Source organism: Chionomys nivalis, chromosome 16 (genome assembly GCF_950005125.1).
Source record: "Chionomys nivalis chromosome 16, mChiNiv1.1, whole genome shotgun sequence".
In the NCBI taxonomy this organism is placed as follows: domain Eukaryota; kingdom Metazoa; phylum Chordata; class Mammalia; order Rodentia; family Cricetidae; genus Chionomys; species Chionomys nivalis.
In genome coordinates, this window is record NC_080101.1 from 26,535,963 (window position 1) to 26,556,991 (window position 21,029).

Genomic DNA, 21,029 nt, shown 5'->3' on the forward strand with positions numbered 1-21,029 from the left:
TTGCCTCTTAAATTCTGGGATTAATGATTTGTGGCACCATTTCTGGCTAGACAGGTGATTTTTCTTTCCCTCTCTCCCTCCCTTTTTCCCCCCGCCTTCTCTCCCTTCCTTTCTTCCTTCTTTCTTTCTTTCTTTCTTTCTTTCTTTCTTTCTTTCTTTCTTTCTTTCTTTCTTTCTTTCTTTCTTTCTTTTCTCTCTCTCTCTCTTTCTCTCTCTTTCTTTCTCTCTCTCTTCTCTCTCTTTCCTTCCTTTCTCCCCTCCTCCAATCAAGAGTATATTTTCTGCACATTAAGCCGAATCATTTAGCAGGACAAATTTGATAAAATTTGAATAGGAAAGAGACAGTAAACTATTACAATTAAAATTTGTTTTGGCATTTTCTTTCAGGGAGGAGACACCACACTTCAACTTAAGAAAAATACTTTACAGTCCAGGTCCTTTTTTTCTTTTTATACATTAGGTCATGAATTTGTATGGAATGGGCTACAGCAGCTCACAAAAGTATGCTTCTCTGGGTAGAGCAGGCTGATGCTTCAGCTGAACCCAGGTGCCCTTTTCTTTGGCTTCCTTTCTCTTCACCCGCTTCAGGAAGCCATCTCTGCCCTTTGAGTGCTTGATGTCCTCAGTCCGCACATTAATTATCTTGGCAAGAATCTTGCCCTTAGATGTTTACAGTGATGCCCACGGCATGCTGGGTGACATTGTAGACCCTTCCGGTTTTGCCATGGTAACACATATGGGCCATTCCTTTATGAACAGCAGTAGCCATTTTCCTGATGGCTGCAATATCACCCTTCTTGTAGATTTGCATGTACGTGGCCAAAGGAGTAATTCCGTGTTTTCCTAAAGGCCTAGAGAACATAGTGAGTGCCCCTCCTCTTTCCCTTTGTGTTTGTCATTTTGGTGAGTTACTGGAGGACAGCTGCCCGAGCCACGACAAGTGATTCTTCATGTGCATTTCTTAATCAGGCTTTTCATGTCTTAAAATAGGACATGACCTTTTTTTCTCTCCTTGAACCTTTTTGCCATCCAGCATCTCTCCATCATGGGCATCTGTGTCAGACAAGTAGAAATGAACTGCCTTAAAAGGACTTACAGTTTAGTGAGGGAAATCGGCATCTAATAAATATTGCTTTATTTTATCATACAAGTATTTAAACAGAAAAAATATGGCCTGTAGCCTCAATGGCCTTTTTCATAGATCAGTCCTTCAGATAACCATTATCTTGATAGTCCTTAGTATGTAATAAAGCAAATTAATCTGGAAAACAGATTTTATGTTTACCACTTGACAGTATAAAGTAGTACTTCTCTAATCTTGTAATTATTGTTGTTTGAGAATATATTTATAAATGCTTTCCAAATTCACGATTGGGTTGTAGTTTTCCTAAAGCAGATTGTGAGCACTTCTGTGTTGTGTGTGTGTGTGTGTGTGTGTGTACCTGTATGCTCATCTATCCTAATAATATAGTTTTTTTCTTCTTAGTTAGAAATAAAGACTAAGCATCTAAAACTTTTCTAATTCCAGGTACAAGTTGGTAGTCAATGAATTTTCCCAAATGTTTAGATGTTTAGAGAAGGTATAGTACACTGGTCCTACAGACCTTCATTCATTTCTAGAGCACAGGAGAGAGAGATAGAGACCGAGACTGTCTCATCTTTCCTAAAGCTAACAAAAATATTTGTAATAAAATCTGGTGTGGACATTAAAAATGGAAAATTATAGGTATGCACAAAGTAAAAGTCCTAAAGAATACAAGCAGACCAAATCCACCAATATTTTAAAAGGACAATATAATAAAACCAAAATGGATTTATTAGCAATATAAAGTTGGTTTAATAGCCAAAACTCAACCAATGTAATTTATACATTAACAACAAAAAATATGATGTACAAAGCAAGTTTTGGCAAAATGAAACAACCATTTACATGCATTTTCAGCAAATTAGAAATAGAAGACATTTCTTAAGTTATTAACAGGATCTACCAAAACCAAACCAAATCAAATCCCGAAAATCCCATACGTCAATGTTGACAGTTGTCTAGTAGAGATTTACATATGAGAAACAAGGTCTTACCCTAGCAATTTCCCTCTGCACTGGAGAGTACTTTCCAGCTAGTTCAGTAAGACACTAAGATGGATATATGTTGGCAAGGAAAAAAAAAACCAAGTAGATTTATTATTTTTGGCTGAATATTCAGAATTTAAACAGGACTGTACATTTTTTAAAAGCCTCAAGTGTTGATATTATTTAATAACTGAATTAGAGGAAACATTTGGAATAAACCCAAGAACTAAAATGTCAGACAGTTACAGAATATTGTGAAGCGTCATTGAGAAACACTTGAGCTCAGCAAGGAGAAGGCGTCACCTTGCTCAGGTGTTGGAGGACTCAACATTATCAAGCTGTCACTGCCTCGTCATCTGTCTCCAGATTCAGTGAAGCCCTAATTAAAATCCTTCTTGTTTTTCTTTCCCTCTCTTCTTCTTTCTTTAGAATTACTACTTTTTAAATTGAAACTCAAAAGGCAAAGTACTTTTGAAAGAAAAGATTACTTCCTTCAACAGATAAACAGTGGACACAACCCATGGGGGTGAGAACTGTTTTCTTTTTGAGACAGTGTCTTGTTACATAATCCAGGCTAGACTGGAATTTTTTTTTTTTTTTTTCAGGACAGGGTTTCTCTGTATAACAGCCCTGTCTGTTCTTAAACTCACTTTGTAGACCAGGCTGGCCTCTAACTCACAGAGATCCTCCTGCATCTGCCTCCTGAGTGCTGGGATTAAAGGCGTGCACCATCACCGCTCGGCTTGGACTGGAATTTTTAATCTTCTGCCTTAGCCTCTCAAATGCTGGGATCAGAGACATATGCCACCACACCTGGCTGGAAAAAGCCAACTTGACTACTACTTCATGAAAGCAAATTCTAGGTCATATGTATATATAAACATGAAAAGGAAAAAAAGACAGATTTCTTAGAAAATACCTTAATGATCTAAGTGCAAAGGAAGAGGTGGATACACAGTGTATGTGTGTTCGTGTGCAGGCGTGTACTTTTGGAGCAGCAGCTCAAAGCCTTCAGCATGCTGGACTCATGCTCTATCGTTGAGCTATACTTCCAGCCTGGAAGAGTTTTTAATAATGTAACAACAGATGGACACCAAATTATTAGCTATAGTTAAAAACTTACAGGTGGAGAAAACTAATCTTGTGTTAGTAATGTCCGTGGGGGGGGGGAGTAATGTCCCGGGCGGGGGAGGGGGGGAGTCAGAGCCAAATCCTGGAGGAAATTAGTCTAGATTCAGAATTGGAGTGGCATGAATTCTTTCAGTTGTCATCAACTCTACAGTCTTTTGTGGTTCCTATGATGGTGGCTGCCTACCAAGGTTTTTAATAACTCCTGTTACTCCTTTGCATTATAATGTGGGGCACCTGGGCTGATCTCAGTAAACTACCAGACACATTTGAAGGCATTTCAGTATTTTTTCATGTTAGACTGTGATTTGATACATTTTTTTTAGAAAACAACTTAAATGTCTTGTATACTTCAAGAAGTTTGGTAGCCGGCGGTTCACAATTTCCACCTGTCATGAAAACCAGTGAAGGGGGGAGGGGAGCCTTGGAGTCAGTGTTCTCAAAAAGTTCTTGCCATAGCAACAACTTTGCCTTCAGATATTGCATATTCAAATTTAAAATGCTATTAGCTCACTACTATGTATTAATTATATTCCAAGTGCGTGCCACACGGAGTTCGCTGATATGCTCTGGGCTGTGCAGTTGTAGAAACTTCCCACTACAGAAAGATTGTTTTGTTTTTGCTTTTGCTTTTATGTTTTGTTTTTAAAGCAGCTCTGCCATTGTGCAAAAAGAAAGCAAATAAAGGCTCAGCAGGACTATTGTTGAACTACTACTCAGATATTTCAGCCCCACCACATTAAGGTTGTCAGGTGTCCCTCATGAAAAGCATGCCGCTTGCTATGTTTTTTTTTTTTGTTGTTGTTGTTTTTTTTTAATCAGATTTGGGAGTAAAGGAAACATTTAGAAGCTTTGTGGAGGGGCAGTGCCTCTAGTCCCCCTTAACCCCAGGAGAGGCAGCCAGAGCTTCACAGGGGCCTGCTAGCTCATTCCTGCTTCTCTGTGGTACAATTATTGCTAGAATTTTGACTCCGCAGTTGCTAAGCACCTGAAATTGTGGGCATTGGAGTTAGGGTCACAATAGAACACAGTAGGTGTTCAGTCTTATACCGATGACAAATATACACAGTTACCATATGGTGTTATTAACCAGCAATATATAAGGTCCAAAAAGATCTAGAAACATTTTAGTTTTGTTTATATTACCCGACCGATGCCACTGAGACGCAGAAGAAAGGAGAAAGGTTTAAGCAGTCTAAGGAAGTAGAGTCTGGCTTGATTTCCTTTCTGTCTTCTTTCCCCTCCTCCTATCCCCACCTTTTCCATCCATCAATTTCAATTTCCATTCAACGAATTTCTATACAGTAGTCCAGGAGGACCGCAACCTCTCAGAAGTCCTTTCTCAGCTTCCCAGTGTGTGAGACCGCCATGCCTGTGGAGTCTGGGTTTTCTGCTCATTGCTCCTTTGTAGTTTCACTTTACCTTTTAAATATCAACTTTAAGAGTCTTTAAAAGACTTCCAATTTGTATCTGCTTAAAAAGGCCACCGCTTTCATAATTTCCAATGACGTTCAGCAATCTTTTTCCTTGTATTTATAGGGTTTGTCATTCTCTTTTGGGTCTTGAATTCAATCGTGAGCCAGATTGTCAGATTCGTCCTGAGGATCGGACAAGTTAGATACAAGCCTGCTTGCTCTGTTGTGAGACCCTGTGTCTACATCAATAAAAATTCCTATTTCTTCCGTAATACATATTGTGAGATTTACTGTTCCGTTGCTGAGTTGCTGGCTGGAGCGGGCGCTGGAAAGCGCTGCCCCACCTCTCCACTTTCCAGTGCTGGTCCAGGGCGGGGCTGCGCAGGAGCGCTGCGCACCAGCTCTGTTGCCGGAACTGGCCCGAGCGGCCTGGACGTGCAGCCCCGCCCCCGCGGGTGGAAACAAAGGGGGCTCGGCGCGGGGGAAGAGGCGGAGCTCTCTGGCGGTCCTGCGTTTCGCTGGCTAGGTCTGTGCGGGCGTGGGGAGGGGCAGGCGTCCGGAATCCAGAGGTGGGAGACCTGGCGCCTGGGGTATCTCCTGCGCGCGCAGCGCTAGCTACTGCGCCGGCGCGGCCGGTGCCGGTCCGGGAGCGCCGAGGCGGGGTGCAGTGGGGCGGGGCGGGGCGGGGGCAGGGGCCCCCCTCGTGTAGCTGCAGCTGGCGGGCGGGTCTTTGGAGGCCAGGGCGGTTGGGACGCAGGGCGGAGAGCATGGGGCTTCCGAGGTGCTAGCCGGCTGCTTCAGGGCTGGGCGTGGAGCCGTGGTTTCCTTGCGAGGCCCGTGTGATGGTGCCAGGAGGAAGGAAGCGCCGTGACAGCGCCTCAGTCGGAACCCAGGTTCCGGGGGCGAGGACGCCCGGGGACGGTGGCCCTGGCGAGCTGGCCGCGGGTGGGGCGAGCGGTCACAATAGGAGGCAGCGGCCCGGCCCGGAGCGGCGGGAGCAGTCCCGTAGGGCGGAGCCTCCCCTCGCAGGTATTGGCCGCGGAGGCCGTTGGCTTCCGCGTGAGGGCGGTACTGGCTGCGGGAAGTTGGGAGCCGACGGACCGTGCTTGGCGAACGTTTCCCCGGCAGCCCGGCGCTCTTTGTTCCCGCCGCGGCGGGGGACCGGCCCGCCCCTGCCTGGCCAAGACGCAGGTGAAATGATGTCACCTGGGAGAACGCAGAACCCGGTCGGAGGGGTCCTTTCTCGCGGCCTTCTGCCTCCGCGGGTTTCTGTGCGTTCTCCGTTTTTGTTCTCAGTGGATGGAAGTTTTTCATTTCAGGGCTGAAGAATGAGAGAGGTTGGTTTTTGGAACGGGAGTGTTTCGGGTTATTGAAGGCTGACCAAAGAGAACTTAAGTTATTTTCCTGTGATACGGCGTGGACAGCGCTTTTGTGTTGCTGAAATGGTGTGTGCTATTCAGTAAAGTTGAGCACGCTTGTTCTACTGAACATAAGAGTTAACTCAAATACAGTTATCGCTAGCATCGTATGAATTGCGATTAAGCGGTGAACATTGAAATGTATTTTGACGCTCGCACATAATAATTTCTTAGAATCTTTAAGCCTGCCGTTCTTCCTGTTTTCGCATAGTATTGTAGTAACATTTACCTACCAGTTTCTATAAATAGCAAACTGCTTTGTAAGTAGACTTTTAAGAATTCCAATCACATTTGAATCATAGCAAGTCGAAATAAAGTAAAATTTTGTTCATTTGGGGTAACGCTGCCTAGTGGAGAAATCTAACTTATGAAAAAACAAAAGATCAAAACGTGTCAGATCTGGTGCAGAAATGTGAAATACTTAAAAGACAACAATTTTGACATTTCTATCACTGAATTGTACACTTGCTGTAGAATATCTCCTGGTTTATAAATGTACTACTATAATATATTTTTCTTTTTGAAAACCTGCTCATCCTAAGCCTATTCATTTAGGCATCTACTTTAAAGTTGATTCTTCTATTTTTCGGTATGAATTACTCCTACAAGAACTGGAGAACTTAGAGGCTGCTGTTCTGCCCCCAACAGGTCTTGTGGGCTTCATATTCTCTGTAGGTTAAGAAAGAATTGCAGTTAAATACCAGTGGTGTCTTAAAAGGTAGTTGTACACTTGTTAAAATTTATGCTCATCTTGATTTTTTAAAAATATATATTTTTTAAAACTAATAAATGTATGTGGACAACCTACCCTAGTTTGTACTGTGCTTCTGCTCTGTGGGTTCTGGAAGTCGATAGGTTTGGGCCTTGACAGCAGGCATCTTTACTTGCTGAGCCATTCCACCAGGCCCTATTCTAAACCACGTTGGCCAGTGTAAATCTGGGTAGGTACAAAGATTTCTTTACTTGAGAAGATTGAAACAAAGCTCTCCTAAGGGACTTTGCAAGCATCCTAATGGAGACTATAGATCTGTTGTCTCTCCCTCACCCTAAGCATTGGGTAGGGCTTTTCGTTAACTTGTGTTAGCATTGCCAGGCTGGCTGTGCCTGTATTTTTACTTAGGTTAAGTAAGGGAATGTGGGTGAGAAATCCTTAAAATAAAAATCTCAAAAATGGTTATATACCCGAGCAAGGTAGAAACATGATTAGTCAAGATGTTTGTTGTTCCATCTGTTCTGCATTTTGTGCTGCCTTTAGTTTGGTTTGCCAGCACTGTTTTGTAATCCCTTTTATTGAGAAGGTAGTTCTTGATTTATTTGGATTGTCACATGGTGTCTAGGGCTCCTTACACATTTTCTGCTTGTTTTCCAGTTAAGTGCATGTATGAATATAGTTTGACTTCTGCCTCACTTCATCCGTAGCTTGCTTTCATTTTCTCTGCAGGGAACACAAGTGTTGTAAGTGTTCATTTGTACTATAGAGTTCTGGTTCTATCCCATCTGTCAGTAGGTATTACATCTATTATGACATTGTCTAAAGAAAATAAATGAGTGAATTCTGTGTAGTAAATTAAAGAGGAATTTAAGCAGATGAAGTCCAGGGATGATACAGGTGGTCTCATTTTCTCCCAGCTGGTCTGTCCACACTACTTAGCTGTATGTGTTTCTCTTCTCTCTCCCTTACTGTTGTGCTATGGAACTCTGGACCCGGGAAAGGAAAGGGAGCAGTCTTCAGTTCTTTTTACCAGCCTTAGTTTTGAATGCTCCCCAAAAGATGTAGATCCACTTAAGTTTGTCTTAATTCAAGAATGGGGATAAGTGTTAACACATGAATTTCAGTGCTGAACAGTAGTGACCACCCTCTCTGAAATGGGTTATTACCAGTTTTTACCCCAATTAATGCCTGGTGACTTCAAAAAATGACTCACCAAAACGTGCAGAGGTCAGAGGACAACCTTAGGTATTGATCCTTAACTTCCATCTTGAGACAGGGTCATTTGCACACTGCTTCGCACACCAGGCCACCTGGCTGAAGAGTGTCACGACTCTTCTGTCAGCTGCTCACTCCACCACAGCAGCACAAGGGTTACAGATGCACGCTGCTCTGCCAGGCTTTATGTGGGCTCTGGGATTGGAACTCAAGACCTCATGCTTGTGCGGCAAGCACATTACTCACTGAGCCATGTCCTTAGCACCCCAAGTTTTTATTAGCCTATTTCATTCTAAACAAATTCATACCAAACTTGTGACAATTCAAAGAAGCTAATTTCATTAGTTTGGGAGATTATTCTCTCAGTTATATTCTGTGACACACACTTCTAGGTAATAGTGACACAGTGCTAAACACAATATATGTTTTCTAAACTAAAATTTATTTCAGATTTATGATGTTCCACGTATTTACCCATAATTTTTGTTTTGTTTTAATTCAACTTGTAAATTGAGACAAGGTCTCCTACAGATCAAACTGACCTCATTTACTGTGTAGCTGTGTTTGCACTTCTGATCCTCCAGAGCTCTGCTGTTAGTTATGTGCCATCATGTGATGTAACATTTTATATTTCTATAATTTAACCCCCCTTGCTTCAAAGCACATATTTTAGTTTCAGTATTTCTTGGTTTTGGCTTTTTATTCCATAATTTATTGCATTTGTTTATGCAATTAATATGTATCAATGAATATGCTGAAGTTTAATTGAAAGGATTTCAGAAAATCCAAGGAATAACAAGTGATTCAGGAAAGAAATTACAAAATACAAAGAAAGTACAAAAATATCGTAAAGTTTTTAAAAATTGCATTCATTTAACATATATGTCTCACCTGTAATAGGATGCATATATGGATCCTAGGAACTAAACTCAGGTTTTAACAACTTAATTTGTTTTACACATTATTTAGTACTATCCTGAATCGGTGTAGTATATATCCTTAATCCCAATTCTTAGGAGTCTGAGGCAAGATGATTGTGAGTTTAAGGCCATCCCTGTATTTAAAAAGAAAAAAATGTCAACCCAAAAGACTGTTGAATCTCTATTCATTTTATGAAAAACAAAACTAATGAAAGCTACCATTAGAAACAATTTTAGAAGAAATGGTGTCTTATAAGTGTGTTAAGTGTGTTAATCTCCAAGACAAGGATTAAATTGTTGGTTATTGATGTAATAACTATCAAACAGAAACCATCATAAACTACCAGTGCATTGATGTAAACATTAGTCTTCCTTCCCAGTTGTTCTGTTAGTCATGGAGTTATGTGTAAACAAACATTGAAAAAACAAGAAGGTTTGAGGTTGCAGATGTTCTCCCCTCTCCTGCACAGGGTCCTGTGCAGATGCATCCTGAACATTGTTACCAAATGTCAATAATGCTCAACAGTTGCAGACCAGACACAGACAGAATTGTATCCATTTAGGACTATGGTACAACCTTAAGGTTAACCAAGGAAAAATTAGTGAAATTATGACTTGAACAGTTTTTATAAAGTAACAAGTTAATTTTTATATTGATTGATTGTTTTGTTTTCCAAGACAGGGTTTCCCTGGAACTCGCTTTATAGACTAGGCTGGCCTTGAACTCAGAGATCTGCCTGCCTTTCCCTCCCAAGTGCTGTGATTAAAGGTGTGAGCCACCACAATGTTGTTTTTAAAGTCAGACTACAAAATAGGCTAGTGAATTAATAGATTCTAAGGTTTGGTCTTTCTGAGACGCATGGCTTTAATCAGTTCAGTTAAACCTGCTGTACGGTGTATAAAGATCAGAGAGCCTGCCATAGTTTGCTTCCTATCGCTGTGATAAACACCGTTACCAAAAGAACTTGGGGAGAAAACGATTTATTTTGTGTTTATAATTTATAGTCCATCATGAAGGGAAATTGGGCGGGGAATCTGGAGGCAGGAACTGAAGTAGAAGATGCAGAACACTGCGCCCGCACTGTGTGCTCAGCCTGCTTTCTAGTGCGGTCCAGGACCACTGTCCAGGATGGCACACTACTTACAGCACGCCTGCTTCCACTCCAGCCATTAGTCAAGAAAGTGCCTCACGCCGTCCTTTAAAAAGTAAAAAAAAGTATATTTGTTTTATTTATTTGAGGTAGGGTCTTACTGTGCAGCTCTTACTAGCTTGGGATTCACTATGTAGAGCATTCTGGTCTTGAATACAGATCTTTCTGCTGTGTTAAAGGTGTGTGTACCACCATGCCCATCCTGTAGGCCAATTTTATGGTACATTTTCTCTATTGCAGTTGCCTTTCCTAGATGAGACTAGCTTGTGTCCAGTTGACAAAAACTAGTCAGCACAGCACACAATTTCATTTCCTGGCTACTATCAGGTTGAGATTTTATTTTATTGCTATATTGTTTAAATAATGGTGTCCTTGGAGTGGGGAGGGGGCCTCTGAGGAATCAAATGCCCACCACTGAATAATATCCTAACCCTGTAAAAATGTCTTAGTTTATGCTTTCATGAGGAAAGTTTGAGTTGTACATTTCATTTTAGTTGTGTACACTCAGATATACCATGTTAGCTTTCTGTTGCATTTATTTGATGACTGGGAATCTTAGTTACAAAATCTGTTACTTTAAAATCAACTTTTGTCAAGGCCAGGTATGGTGTCACAGGACTTTAATCCCAGATTTTGGTAGGCAAAAACAACAGGTCTCTGAGTCAAGGCTAACATGGTCTATGTATGAGTTCTAAGAACAACCAAAGCTACATAGTGAGATCCTGCCTTTAAAAATCAACTAACCAAACAAAAACCTTGCATGAGACGCCCTGGTATTAGTTAGCTACTGGGTCTTCTTATCTTACCTGGCTGGAGTTCAAATTCTTTAGTTTGAAATCATTGGTTGATAGAATGTGGTGTTCCCATTTACTCATTGTCAGTTGGTAACTTCTCCAGCCCCTAAGCCTACTGTCCTCAGTTCCCTGCTCTGTGGCTCTCTTCTCTCTCATCCTCTCAGAGTGCTGACAGGAGAGCTTCCTCTAATTAAGTCAGGCCCTCTTAGTGATGGTCTCCCTCCTGATTAACTTAAAGCCCCCTTTGGAATCTTAATTACTCTGAAAAGCACTCCTACTTTGGTGCCTCTCCTCCTCCCACCCCCATCAATGGAATCTGCTCTATCAAGTGGAACAGGGAGGATTAGATTGGTGAGAACTTACGGTGACATCTTATATAGAAAGTTTGCTTACCATATATAACCCACAAATAAAATGTTTCAATGAACTTATTGTGAAGGTCTGTGCTGGTTTTGAGCAAGCCCAACAGGGTTTTATTGTAGGCACTATAGGATTTGAGTATAATTCTTCCACCGTGTTGTTTGTCCTTTGTTTTGAGATAATGAAGTTTCTGACAGAAGGAGATTATTGTAAGTAGGAAAAGATATACTTGAAAGCTATTGTAACAGCAGGAGCCAAGGGTACTAGTTTTCTGTTTGTTTTACTTATAATTATGGGAATATTTTTGTTGTCTCTGTTCCTTCCCCCCCCCCCCCCCCCCCCGAGACACAGTTTCTCTGTGTACCAGCTCTGGCTGTCCTGGACCTCGTTCTGTAGACCAGGCTAGCCTTGAACAGAAATCCACCTGCCTCTGTCTCCCGAGTGCTGGCGTGCATCACTACCACCCGGCTGGAAATATTTTTTAAATTATTTTTTGATGATTTATTATTTTTTATGTGCATTGGTGTTTTGCTTGTGTGTATGTCTGTGTTAGATCCTCTGGGAACTGGAGTTACAGACAATTGTGAGCTGCTATGTGGGTGCTAGGAATTGAACCAGTGTCCTCTAGAAGAGCAGCCAGTACTTTTTAACCTCTGAGCCATCTCTCCAACCCCGATGATGGAAATCTTAAAATCTCCAAAGGATCAAAGAATGAAGAATAAAGCCGATTCTGATTTCTGTTTCACCAGCCAGGTTCTTGTACTTGTGATTTGTAAGACTGTTTGGGCATGATGAGGGTAAATGAATAAAACACTCTGCAGCTCGGAGCACTGACTGCCCCTGCAGAGGACACAAGTTCGAAACCTAGTACCCATATGGCAGCTCACAACTGTTCAGGGATCCAGTGCTTTCCAGGGGTATCTGGCATGTACGTGGTGCACAGACACCCACAGACAAAACATTCATATATTTTTTAAAGGGGGAAAATGCTACATAATTAACTTACTGTGAAAATAAAAAGCCTGAGAGCATTATAAGTAGAGTAGAAAACTGGCAGGAGAACAGCTCGTTTGGGGGAAGTTTGAAGTTTCTTATTGAATGATGATCAAGAGTGGCAAATACACCTCTAATCTGCTTTGGACTTGCTTTGTTGTTGTTTTGGGAAAAGGAGTTGCTATGTAAGACTGGTCTGGAAGCAGCCCTATCTCAGCCTCTAGAGGCATAAGCTATTTGCAAGGCTGAAAGAGCTTTCTTCTTTTGCTGCTGGAAATCAAATCTACCTTTTTACTTTCAGACCAGGCCTAGTCCAGTATTTGTTTGTTTTACAGCATTTAACGCCGTCTTGTAGTCACTACCCGCACCTGTTTTGTCATGCCCTTGTCACATGGTTCTGGTGGTGGTGGGATGCTGCACATTCAAACCATGGCACAGGTGGAGGGATAGCTTCTCTTTCCCACCATGTGGGCTGCAAGGATCTAACTCGGGTCATCAGGATTAGTGGCAAGGCAAGGGCCTTTATCCACCTAGCCATCTTGCTGGCCTTTGCATTTTTAATTAAAATAAACTCATTGGGGTTTTTAAAAAAGTCTTTATAGCTTAGTTCCTTTAAGTAAGTGTGTGTGTGTGTGTGTGTGTGTGTGTGTGTGTGTGTTTGTGTGCCTTAGCATTTGGAAGACAGAAAAACATTTCAGCAGTACATAATCATAAAGGTAAAGAACATTAGCAAATCATGTTTGTAATACAGAGATAAACTAGTTTCTGTCCAAAAACATTTTGTGTAGTAAACTAACAAGTACTCTCTTCTAACTTGTGGGTGGTGGTAGTGGGTCTTCGGCAGTATTTTTCTTCTTACCACTAGATAGAATTGTGTGTCAGGTTTCTAACACCAACAACAGAGTTAGAGGCGGGCTAGAGAAGACATTCGGTGTCATGTTGTCTGCTTTTCTAGCTACATCTTCTTTACTGCTCACCAGACTAAAAATGTCAGTTTCCGTGCTACCCTGCTCTCTGCCAGTTACCAGAGCATAGCACTTGGTGTCTACTGTTATCAAAATACTTGCTATACAATGATTTACTTGTTTCTTTTTCTTCCCCCCTTTCTTCCTCCTTTTATAGCATACTCTTCTTGAAGGTAGGAAACTGTGCCTTTCTTTTTGTTTAGTGCCTGTCATCAAGGAGATTCTTAAATCTAACACTAAGGGAAGGAATGAGGCAGTAACTGTAAAACCCAGACAGTATTGAGCACATGGTTGTTAGTGTAAGGACAAGCAAGACCTTAAACTTGGAGCCCCCAAGGAGAATTTCACTGTCACAACATAGTGGAAGAATGTCATGGTTCTAAATGCTACAGATTAAGTATCACACAAGTTTAAGGGTGTTTAACCCACAGTCTAGCATTAAGTGGTAGTTGTTTACTTTCAGGCTTATGAGTTTATCTTTGATTCCTTAGCAAAGCTTCTAGTTTTCTGTTTTTGTTGTTTGTCCTTTTGTTACTGTTTGAAGACCTACCTTCCTTCCTTCCTTCCTTCCTTCCTTCCTTCCTTCCTTCCTTCCTTCCTTCCTTCCTTCCTTCCTTCCTTCCTTCCTCTTATCTTGAACAGGATCTTGATTTCTAGGTCAGGCTAGCTTAGAATTTGGAATATTCTTGCCTCAGCCTTCTTAGTACTGAAAGAACAGAACTAGTTTGTTGAATAGAGTGGAGATGCTAGCCCCAGTTAAACAGAAGATTACTATTTATCTGTTGTACAGTCTTACAGCAATAAATCTTGTCAAATCTTTCTCAACATGGTCACTTATAAGGTCAACTAAAAGTTATAAAAATACATTGAGAAGAAAAATAGTCTAGGCAGACATTCATCACTATACTTAGGTGATTTTACCTCAGGTCTTCTTACCATGAAAGCTCACCATTAGGGTTTTAGAGTTAGTACTAGGAAAGGGATTATCAGTAGAAATTTGAGGATCAGGGACTTAGATTCCTGAGCTATAATGTTTTTATCCCAAGACTTTTTGTGTGGGAAACTCCATTACTAGAGGCAGTCTCTGCCTGCTCTATATTTTGATGTTTAAAGTTACCTTTTTCCTTAATCTCTCTGCTGATAGAATTATTAGATACCACAAAACCCAGACTGTCCTTCATAGGCTTGATTCTCCATATTGGTATGGTTAGCCATGAACTATCCTTTTCTTCTCCCTCTTTTTCCCAGATATCTCCCGGGGCCAATTCAGCACCTCTGCCTGGCCATCCTAACAAGGTGATTTGTGAAAGGGTGAGACTTCAGAGCCTGGTCCCTCTTCTCCCAAGTGATCAGAACACTACCGTTCAAGAGGATGCTCACTTCAAAGCTTTCTTCCAGGTTCTTATATGTTTACCCTTCCCTTACACAGAGCTGAGAATCACACATTCTAACTTGTTTCTCGGAAGACTTAAACAGACATCTCAGTGGCCTCTTTCTTTCTGTTGTGTGTGGGAATAAACGCTCTTCTTAGAGGGCTTCTTCGTGCAGCTTTCAGACAGCTTTTCTGAAAAATGTCTTCTCTTGAGCCACCTCTGCTCATTATTTGACCACTTAATATTCTGTTTGGAAAAAAATCTTTTTTGTCTTAATCATTTGTCCAAATCATTCAGTTTCTGTAAGAAAATATAGAAGACAAAGCCCAGCAGAGGTAGACAGATCTCTGTGAGTTCAAAGGCAGCCTAGTCTACAGAGTGAGTTCCAGGACAGCTAGGGCTGTTACACAGGTAAACCCTGTCTCAATAAAATAGGAGATACTAAAATATGTAAGGTGTGTAGGAAAGGAAAAAAATGAAACACGTATTTTAAGCCATTGCTAATTATTTGCTTAGTGCCCAGAATTTTATAGGGATACATATTTCTGAAAGAGTACATTTCTGTGTCTCTTGGTACCTACGGATAAAAAATATTTTGATGTTAAAAATTTTAATATAAGGTGAAAATTAGTGTACATATTTTAAAACCATCATTAGATTAACAAGTTTGCTTGTATCTGCTCATACCAATCACTGACTTCTGAATTTTGACTCTATATTCCTGGGGAAGCATGCTTTAGTAATGGAAATCAGTATTACTGATTTCAAAATAAGCCATATTTACAGCATAGATTTTGAATGGTAGGTGTGTGTGTAAGTAAAAAGCCTGACTGAAGTATTAACATAATTGATGACCAAGTATTAATAGAAGCCACTTTTTTTTTCTTTAGAAGTGACAGGTTGGCACCTGGAGCTGGTAAAGGAATACATTGTTTGACATGTGTTAGTTCTGTCAGTACTTGTAGGTAATCCAGGATATTTCACTCTGGTATTCCTTTTAGAATTTGTGCTGGATTCTCTATGTTTTTAACTCTAAGAATAAGCTGGGCATCTTGTTCTAGGTAAGGAAATAAGCTTTAAAAAGTTCGCCAAGGTGCACACTTTATTAGATCCAGGGACTCCTCAGATTCTTGCTGTGTCATGTTTTCTGTATTATACTACCTTTAAATATCTACATGCATGTCTCTAAATACATTTTGTAAGTATTTAACACATAACTGTTTTAGGAGGTGTAGTTGTCTCTGAAGTGAATGACATATTGACTACCATGTTAATGACAGAATTATCTGTACACAGAAGTTCAGTATTATTAGTAGATGGCTAATACTTAAGAAATTTAAAGCCAGGCTTGATAGCAAGCACCTTCAGCTCCAGCACTCCTGAGGCTGATGGATGTTGATTTCTACAGGTTGAAGATGAGTCTGGGACAGCCAAGGCTACATAGAGAGACCCTGTCTCAAAAAACAAACAAACTAAACCTGAAGAAAGGAAAAGAACTAACTTAAGGCTGGGCATGGTCTCACATGCATTTAATCCCAGTTTGGGAGGTAGAAACAGACAGATCTCTAAGTTGGAGGACAGCCTGGTCTATATAGTGAGTTTCAGGTCAACCAGGGCTCTTCTCTATCAAAAACAAACAAACAACAAAAAAAAAACCCGCTACATCATACACTTAATTTAGCTAATGAGTGTAATTTTTTAGTTCCAACTGTACTTCTCCCCTAAACAGCCTGACTTGCTGCATACATTACTCAACATTCTCAGTGTTGAGAGCGCTTCCTGTTCTTACGAATAGTGGAGTTTGGATCTCAACACCCACTTAGGACACAAATGCTTGTAACTCCAGCTGTAAGGGATCTGAAATCCTGTTCTGGCCTCCTAGAGTACCTGCATATGCTCACAAATAAATATAAATAAATTTAACAAATAAAATATGGTTATCTCATGGGAAGGAAATCCTCAGAAAGTCATTCCCTGTGGTGAGTTGTTGGTCTTTTTCTGGCACTACCATCAGTACTGGACCCTCACCAAAACTTTCCCGGATGTCTGCTGTTGTCCCAGCCATGGAGATCTATGGCTGTGGTTCTGTAGGACCAGTCCCTTCACGTGCTCTAGCAGGTCGTGATGTTGGGGTGGACCAGCTCAAAGGTCTCTACTGGGACCACCAAAGGGTGGTAGCTGAGTTGGTCAGTTCAGGCCTCTACTGGGACCACCTTCTTCTTTGTAACTTTTATTTTGCCCTCTTTCTAAAAGTTTTTTTTTTTTTATTTTTTTATTAAAGATTGATTTGTGTGCATGTGTGTAACGTGGATTCCAGTTGGTTTTAATAAAAACTCAGAGTCAGCTATCAGGGGTTAATGCTGAAGATCAGAGAAGCAGAGCAACCAGCCACTGGAAAATTCTTAGCTCTACCAATGCTCAGATCAAAGGTGATCCTGTCCTCAGACTGACTGCTTCAGACTGCTGCCTCAGACTGCATCTGAACTCCTGTCTCCTCCCGCCTCATATTCCTCTCTCTACCCAGCCATATCCCTTCTGTCTCCACCTCCCTAGTGCTGGGATTAAAGACACGGAACTCCCAAGTACTAAGCCACCACCACCCAACCTATAGTGACCTAGCTCTGCACTCTGATCTTCAAGCTTTTATTTGTTAAAACACAAAATATCACTACATGTATGCTTGCAATTGTGTACATGTGTGTATGTACACCTGTGAGCACATGAACAGCCCTTCCCTTGGAGCCGTGACAAGGCTGTGATCCACCTACCTGGGTAATGGGAGCCAAACTCTGGAAGAGCAGTATGTTCTCTTAAGTGCTAAGCCATCTTTCCAGCCTTCCTTTTTGTTTGTTTGTTGGGTTATAGTTTGTTAAAATTTTGAGACAAGGATTGCTGTATTGTTCAGGCTAGCTTTGAACTTGTGATTCACCTGCCTCTGTTGCCAGGTTCAACCATTTTTTTTTTCTCTTTCTCTCAAAGCCCCCCTCTGTTTCCTAGGTCAAGTTCCCATTTCCCAAAAACTCTCCTGTAGCCTTCTTTAGGCAAACATATTTATTTTTATTGCAAGCATGGAGTTGAATATATGGTTCATTGTTAAAACAATTTAGACGGGCGGTGGTGGTGCACACCTTTAATCCCAGCACTTGGAAGGCAGAGGCAGGTGAATCTCTATAAATTCAAGGTCAGCTATGGTATACAAGAATGAATTCCAGGACAGCTAGGGCTGTTACCAATATAAACCCTGTCTTGAAAACAAAAACAATTTATCAGAGAATATTACTCTTGTTTCTGACAGTTCTCGCTAGCCTGGAGACAAGGAGACTAGCTTGGCAGGGGCACCAGAGATCTACCTGTCTAGGCCTTCCAAGCACTGGAAGTGCACATATGTGCACACTTCCCCTCTTAAAATAGTTCTGGGGCTCATACCCAAGACCTAAGGCTTTTTAGTGACTGGGCTGGGTCCCTAGCCTGTCACCAGTGACAGTGAGCAGAAAGCTTTTGTCATGTATACAGTTCTTGCTTTTCTTGTGTTGATGCAGAGTTCAACCTTATTCCTCTAGTGCCTTGCACCTTAATCTCTTGATTTAGAATCTTGGTGGCCTGGAGCTCATCACAGTAGGGACCCTCCTGTCTCTTATGTCCATTCCCCAGTGCAGGGATCAGTCTTACTTTTTAGTGTGTTTTGTGGATAGAGCTCAGGTCCTTAGACTTCCATGGCAGGTGCTTAACCTACTGAGTCATCTCCCCTGCCTGCTTCCTGTTTATTTTACTTGTTTTATACTACACCTTTTAGTTGCAAACAAACAAAAACCCCCATGATTCAGAATTTTTGTGTCATTGTTAACTTTATTTTATAATTAAGGAGTATTGTGTATGTATTATCTGATTGAGAACTAGGGCTGTGTAATGAACTTTTTCAAGAGTATCATAACCATCAAAATATAACCTGTCAAGTGTGAAAGAATAATACACCATTTATAAATAAGGGATAGTTGTCTTTCAGTTAGCCTCACTGAGAAAAACATTTAAGCATATCTGAGCATAATTTGATGTAAGCTTGTAAAGCATTAATGAGATATTCTGTAGCGGTCATTTTGTAAACTTTATTACTATCTGAAAAAAAATTTCCTGCTTTCCCAGGCTTATGTTTTCATTCACCTCAAAATGTACAACAAAAATAAATGTTACCCTTTACTGGCAAATTGCTTCTAAACTCTGCGTTATTTTTCTGCAGCTCTTACATTTATGTAAGGTGGATAAAATTCAGTGAGTTTGTTGTCCCTGGAGTTTATTCAGTTGGCTTTTTTTTGGGGGGGGGGGATAAAGATGAAATGAGAAACCTCATATTTTGTTAAAGAGAAGACTTGTAGAGAAAGTCTGGGAGTTTGAAGAATTAGAGACTTTTAGATCACGCTGTGCTTGATCTAAGATGAAATTCTGATTCTCTTGTTGCTACAGCAAAGCACCCGACCAGTCCGGCAGGGAGGCAGATTTTTAGCTCACAGTTTGAGGTCATGCTCCTTCGTGGCAGTGGGAACAGGGAGCAGCGGGGTGCCTCACATTAAAGCCGCAGAGAAGAGTGTTGCTCAGCTTTCTTGGTTCAGTCTAAAACACCAGCCCATGGACTGGGGCCACCATTTTTAGGATGGATCTTGCCTCAGAATCTCATTTAGAAAAAGACATGTTCACAGGCTGAGTCAATGGTTACCCCTTCATGTTGACAGTCAAGGTGAACTTTTACACCTCTCCCAGAACAGGCTGATTCCTTCCTCCTTTGGAATGACATCTTTGGTAAGTGCAGTGGTTGCTAAAGTTGGGCACATTTTTAGTCCTCATGTAGAACCTGGAACCTGCTTCTGCTTCTCTTTGATATTCATTGTTAAAATACATCTATACCCTCCTGCCTTCTTTCTTCCCTTGATTCCTAATCTGTACCCCTGTTCTGTGCAGTAGAGATATCTGTAACTGTGACTTAACATCTTAGACATTTAAATTGTTGACAACTGGTACATTGAAAAGTTAGCTCACTGTTATAGTAAAGAATTCTCCACCTAAGAATTCAAAACAAAATTTTCTTTAAAAAGACGGTCCCATCTATCTGAATTCAGTGGTTGTTGAGTTTGGTTCTATCAGCATCAAATTTTACTGGGACTCATATATCAGAAATAGTGATTCATGCTAGGTAGGTGGGGCACACCTTTTTAATTCCAATGCTCAGGAGGTAGAGGCAAGTGGATTTCTGTGGGTTCAAGGCTAGCCTGGGTTACTTAGACACTGTCTTCAAAAAAAAAACATCTGTACTGAGGCACCACATAAACTGGGCCTTTAACTCCAGCAGTCAGGACAAGGTGGCAACAGGATCAGAAATCCCAAGTCACTCTTAGATGTTGAGCAAGTTGGAGGCCTGCCGGGGCTACAGGCAGAATCTTGCCTTTGTGTGTGTTGTTGGGGATTCTCAATATAAAAAATGGCTTTCTTAATAAAATTAAAACAAGTATATTTAAATAATGTCATTAAGAGAATATAGGTTGGTGATAGTTTGGTGATACGCCTACTAAATTGGAATGGTCAAATTTAACCTTTTAGCTTTTATTTTTTTTTTAGAGATATGGTCTCATGTAGCATAAACTGGCCTTGAACTCACTCTGCAACCAAGGATAACCTCAGGTTATCAATCTTCTCCTTCATCTCCCAAATTCTAGAATTACATTGTAGGCTCAGCTCCATTTATTAATACGCTTTGTCCCTAAAATTAGTTGGTTTCTTATCTCTTTCAAAGTATGACATTGGGCTAGAAAGATGGCTTACCAGTTGAAAGCACTACATAGCTGCTAACCATTTGTAACTCAAGTTCCAGAGGACCTGATGTCCTCTCTGCTCTGCACAGGCGTTGAATGCACTTGGTGCATAAACACTCAAGCATAACATCCATATAATAAAATTAAAATGTAGTATGTATTCCTGTATATTTTGCTAATGTTTGATGTACTTGTGTTCCCCACAATTTATTTTGTAAACCAACTAAAAGTACTCCAGTGCCTAATAATTAGAACTTAGGAATGTATATAGAAATAGGAACACTTCTTCTAAAAACAATAGCCCTGTCAGATTTCAGCTAATTTTGAATTTTGTCAGTTTTGGTGAGACTTAATTGGGAAATTGATTGGCTGGGGTAATCCTGGAGTTAGTAGCAGTTACATGGTCATATGAATTGTATAGCTATAAAGCTTATACTGTAACCTTTGAACATTGGAGGATACTCCCAAAGTGCTGTGTCATTCTAAAAAGAATCGATTGATCTTAATCAGTTGACTCTACATAATATCAACTTCATTTTGTCCATGTAACTATCACAGGAGAAGTAACTGTAAGAGCCCCAACAAGAATGGTAGAGGTTTGTGATTAGCATTGTGTTCGGCTCCTACTCAGGAAGAGGGGAAGGCCTCTCCCTAAGCAAACTTGTTGTCACTGAAGGATAATGGTGTTTCTCCAGTGGGTCAGGAATTCTAGAAAGT

General features: G+C 40.8%; 1 protein-coding gene across 7 annotated transcripts in view; it reads left to right on the forward strand.

The window, feature by feature from the left end:
* Positions 1-21,029, forward strand: part of Rnf38 (ring finger protein 38) — a 100,265-nt gene that overhangs the window by 53,496 nt on the left and 25,740 nt on the right. Inside the window, exons 1-2 of one of the 7 annotated variants that reach the window (XM_057790363.1) lie at positions 5,458-5,642; positions 14,390-14,539. The exons of 2 other annotated variants lie outside the window; for them this stretch is intronic. Coding sequence is in view for 2 of the 5 variants with exons in the window: in XM_057790360.1 (XP_057646343.1) it covers positions 5,942-5,950; positions 14,390-14,539 (159 nt within the window). In the remaining 3 variants the exon portion in view is untranslated. 4 more of the 7 variants (XM_057790360.1, XM_057790358.1, XM_057790362.1 and 1 more) reach the window with 4 other exon arrangements.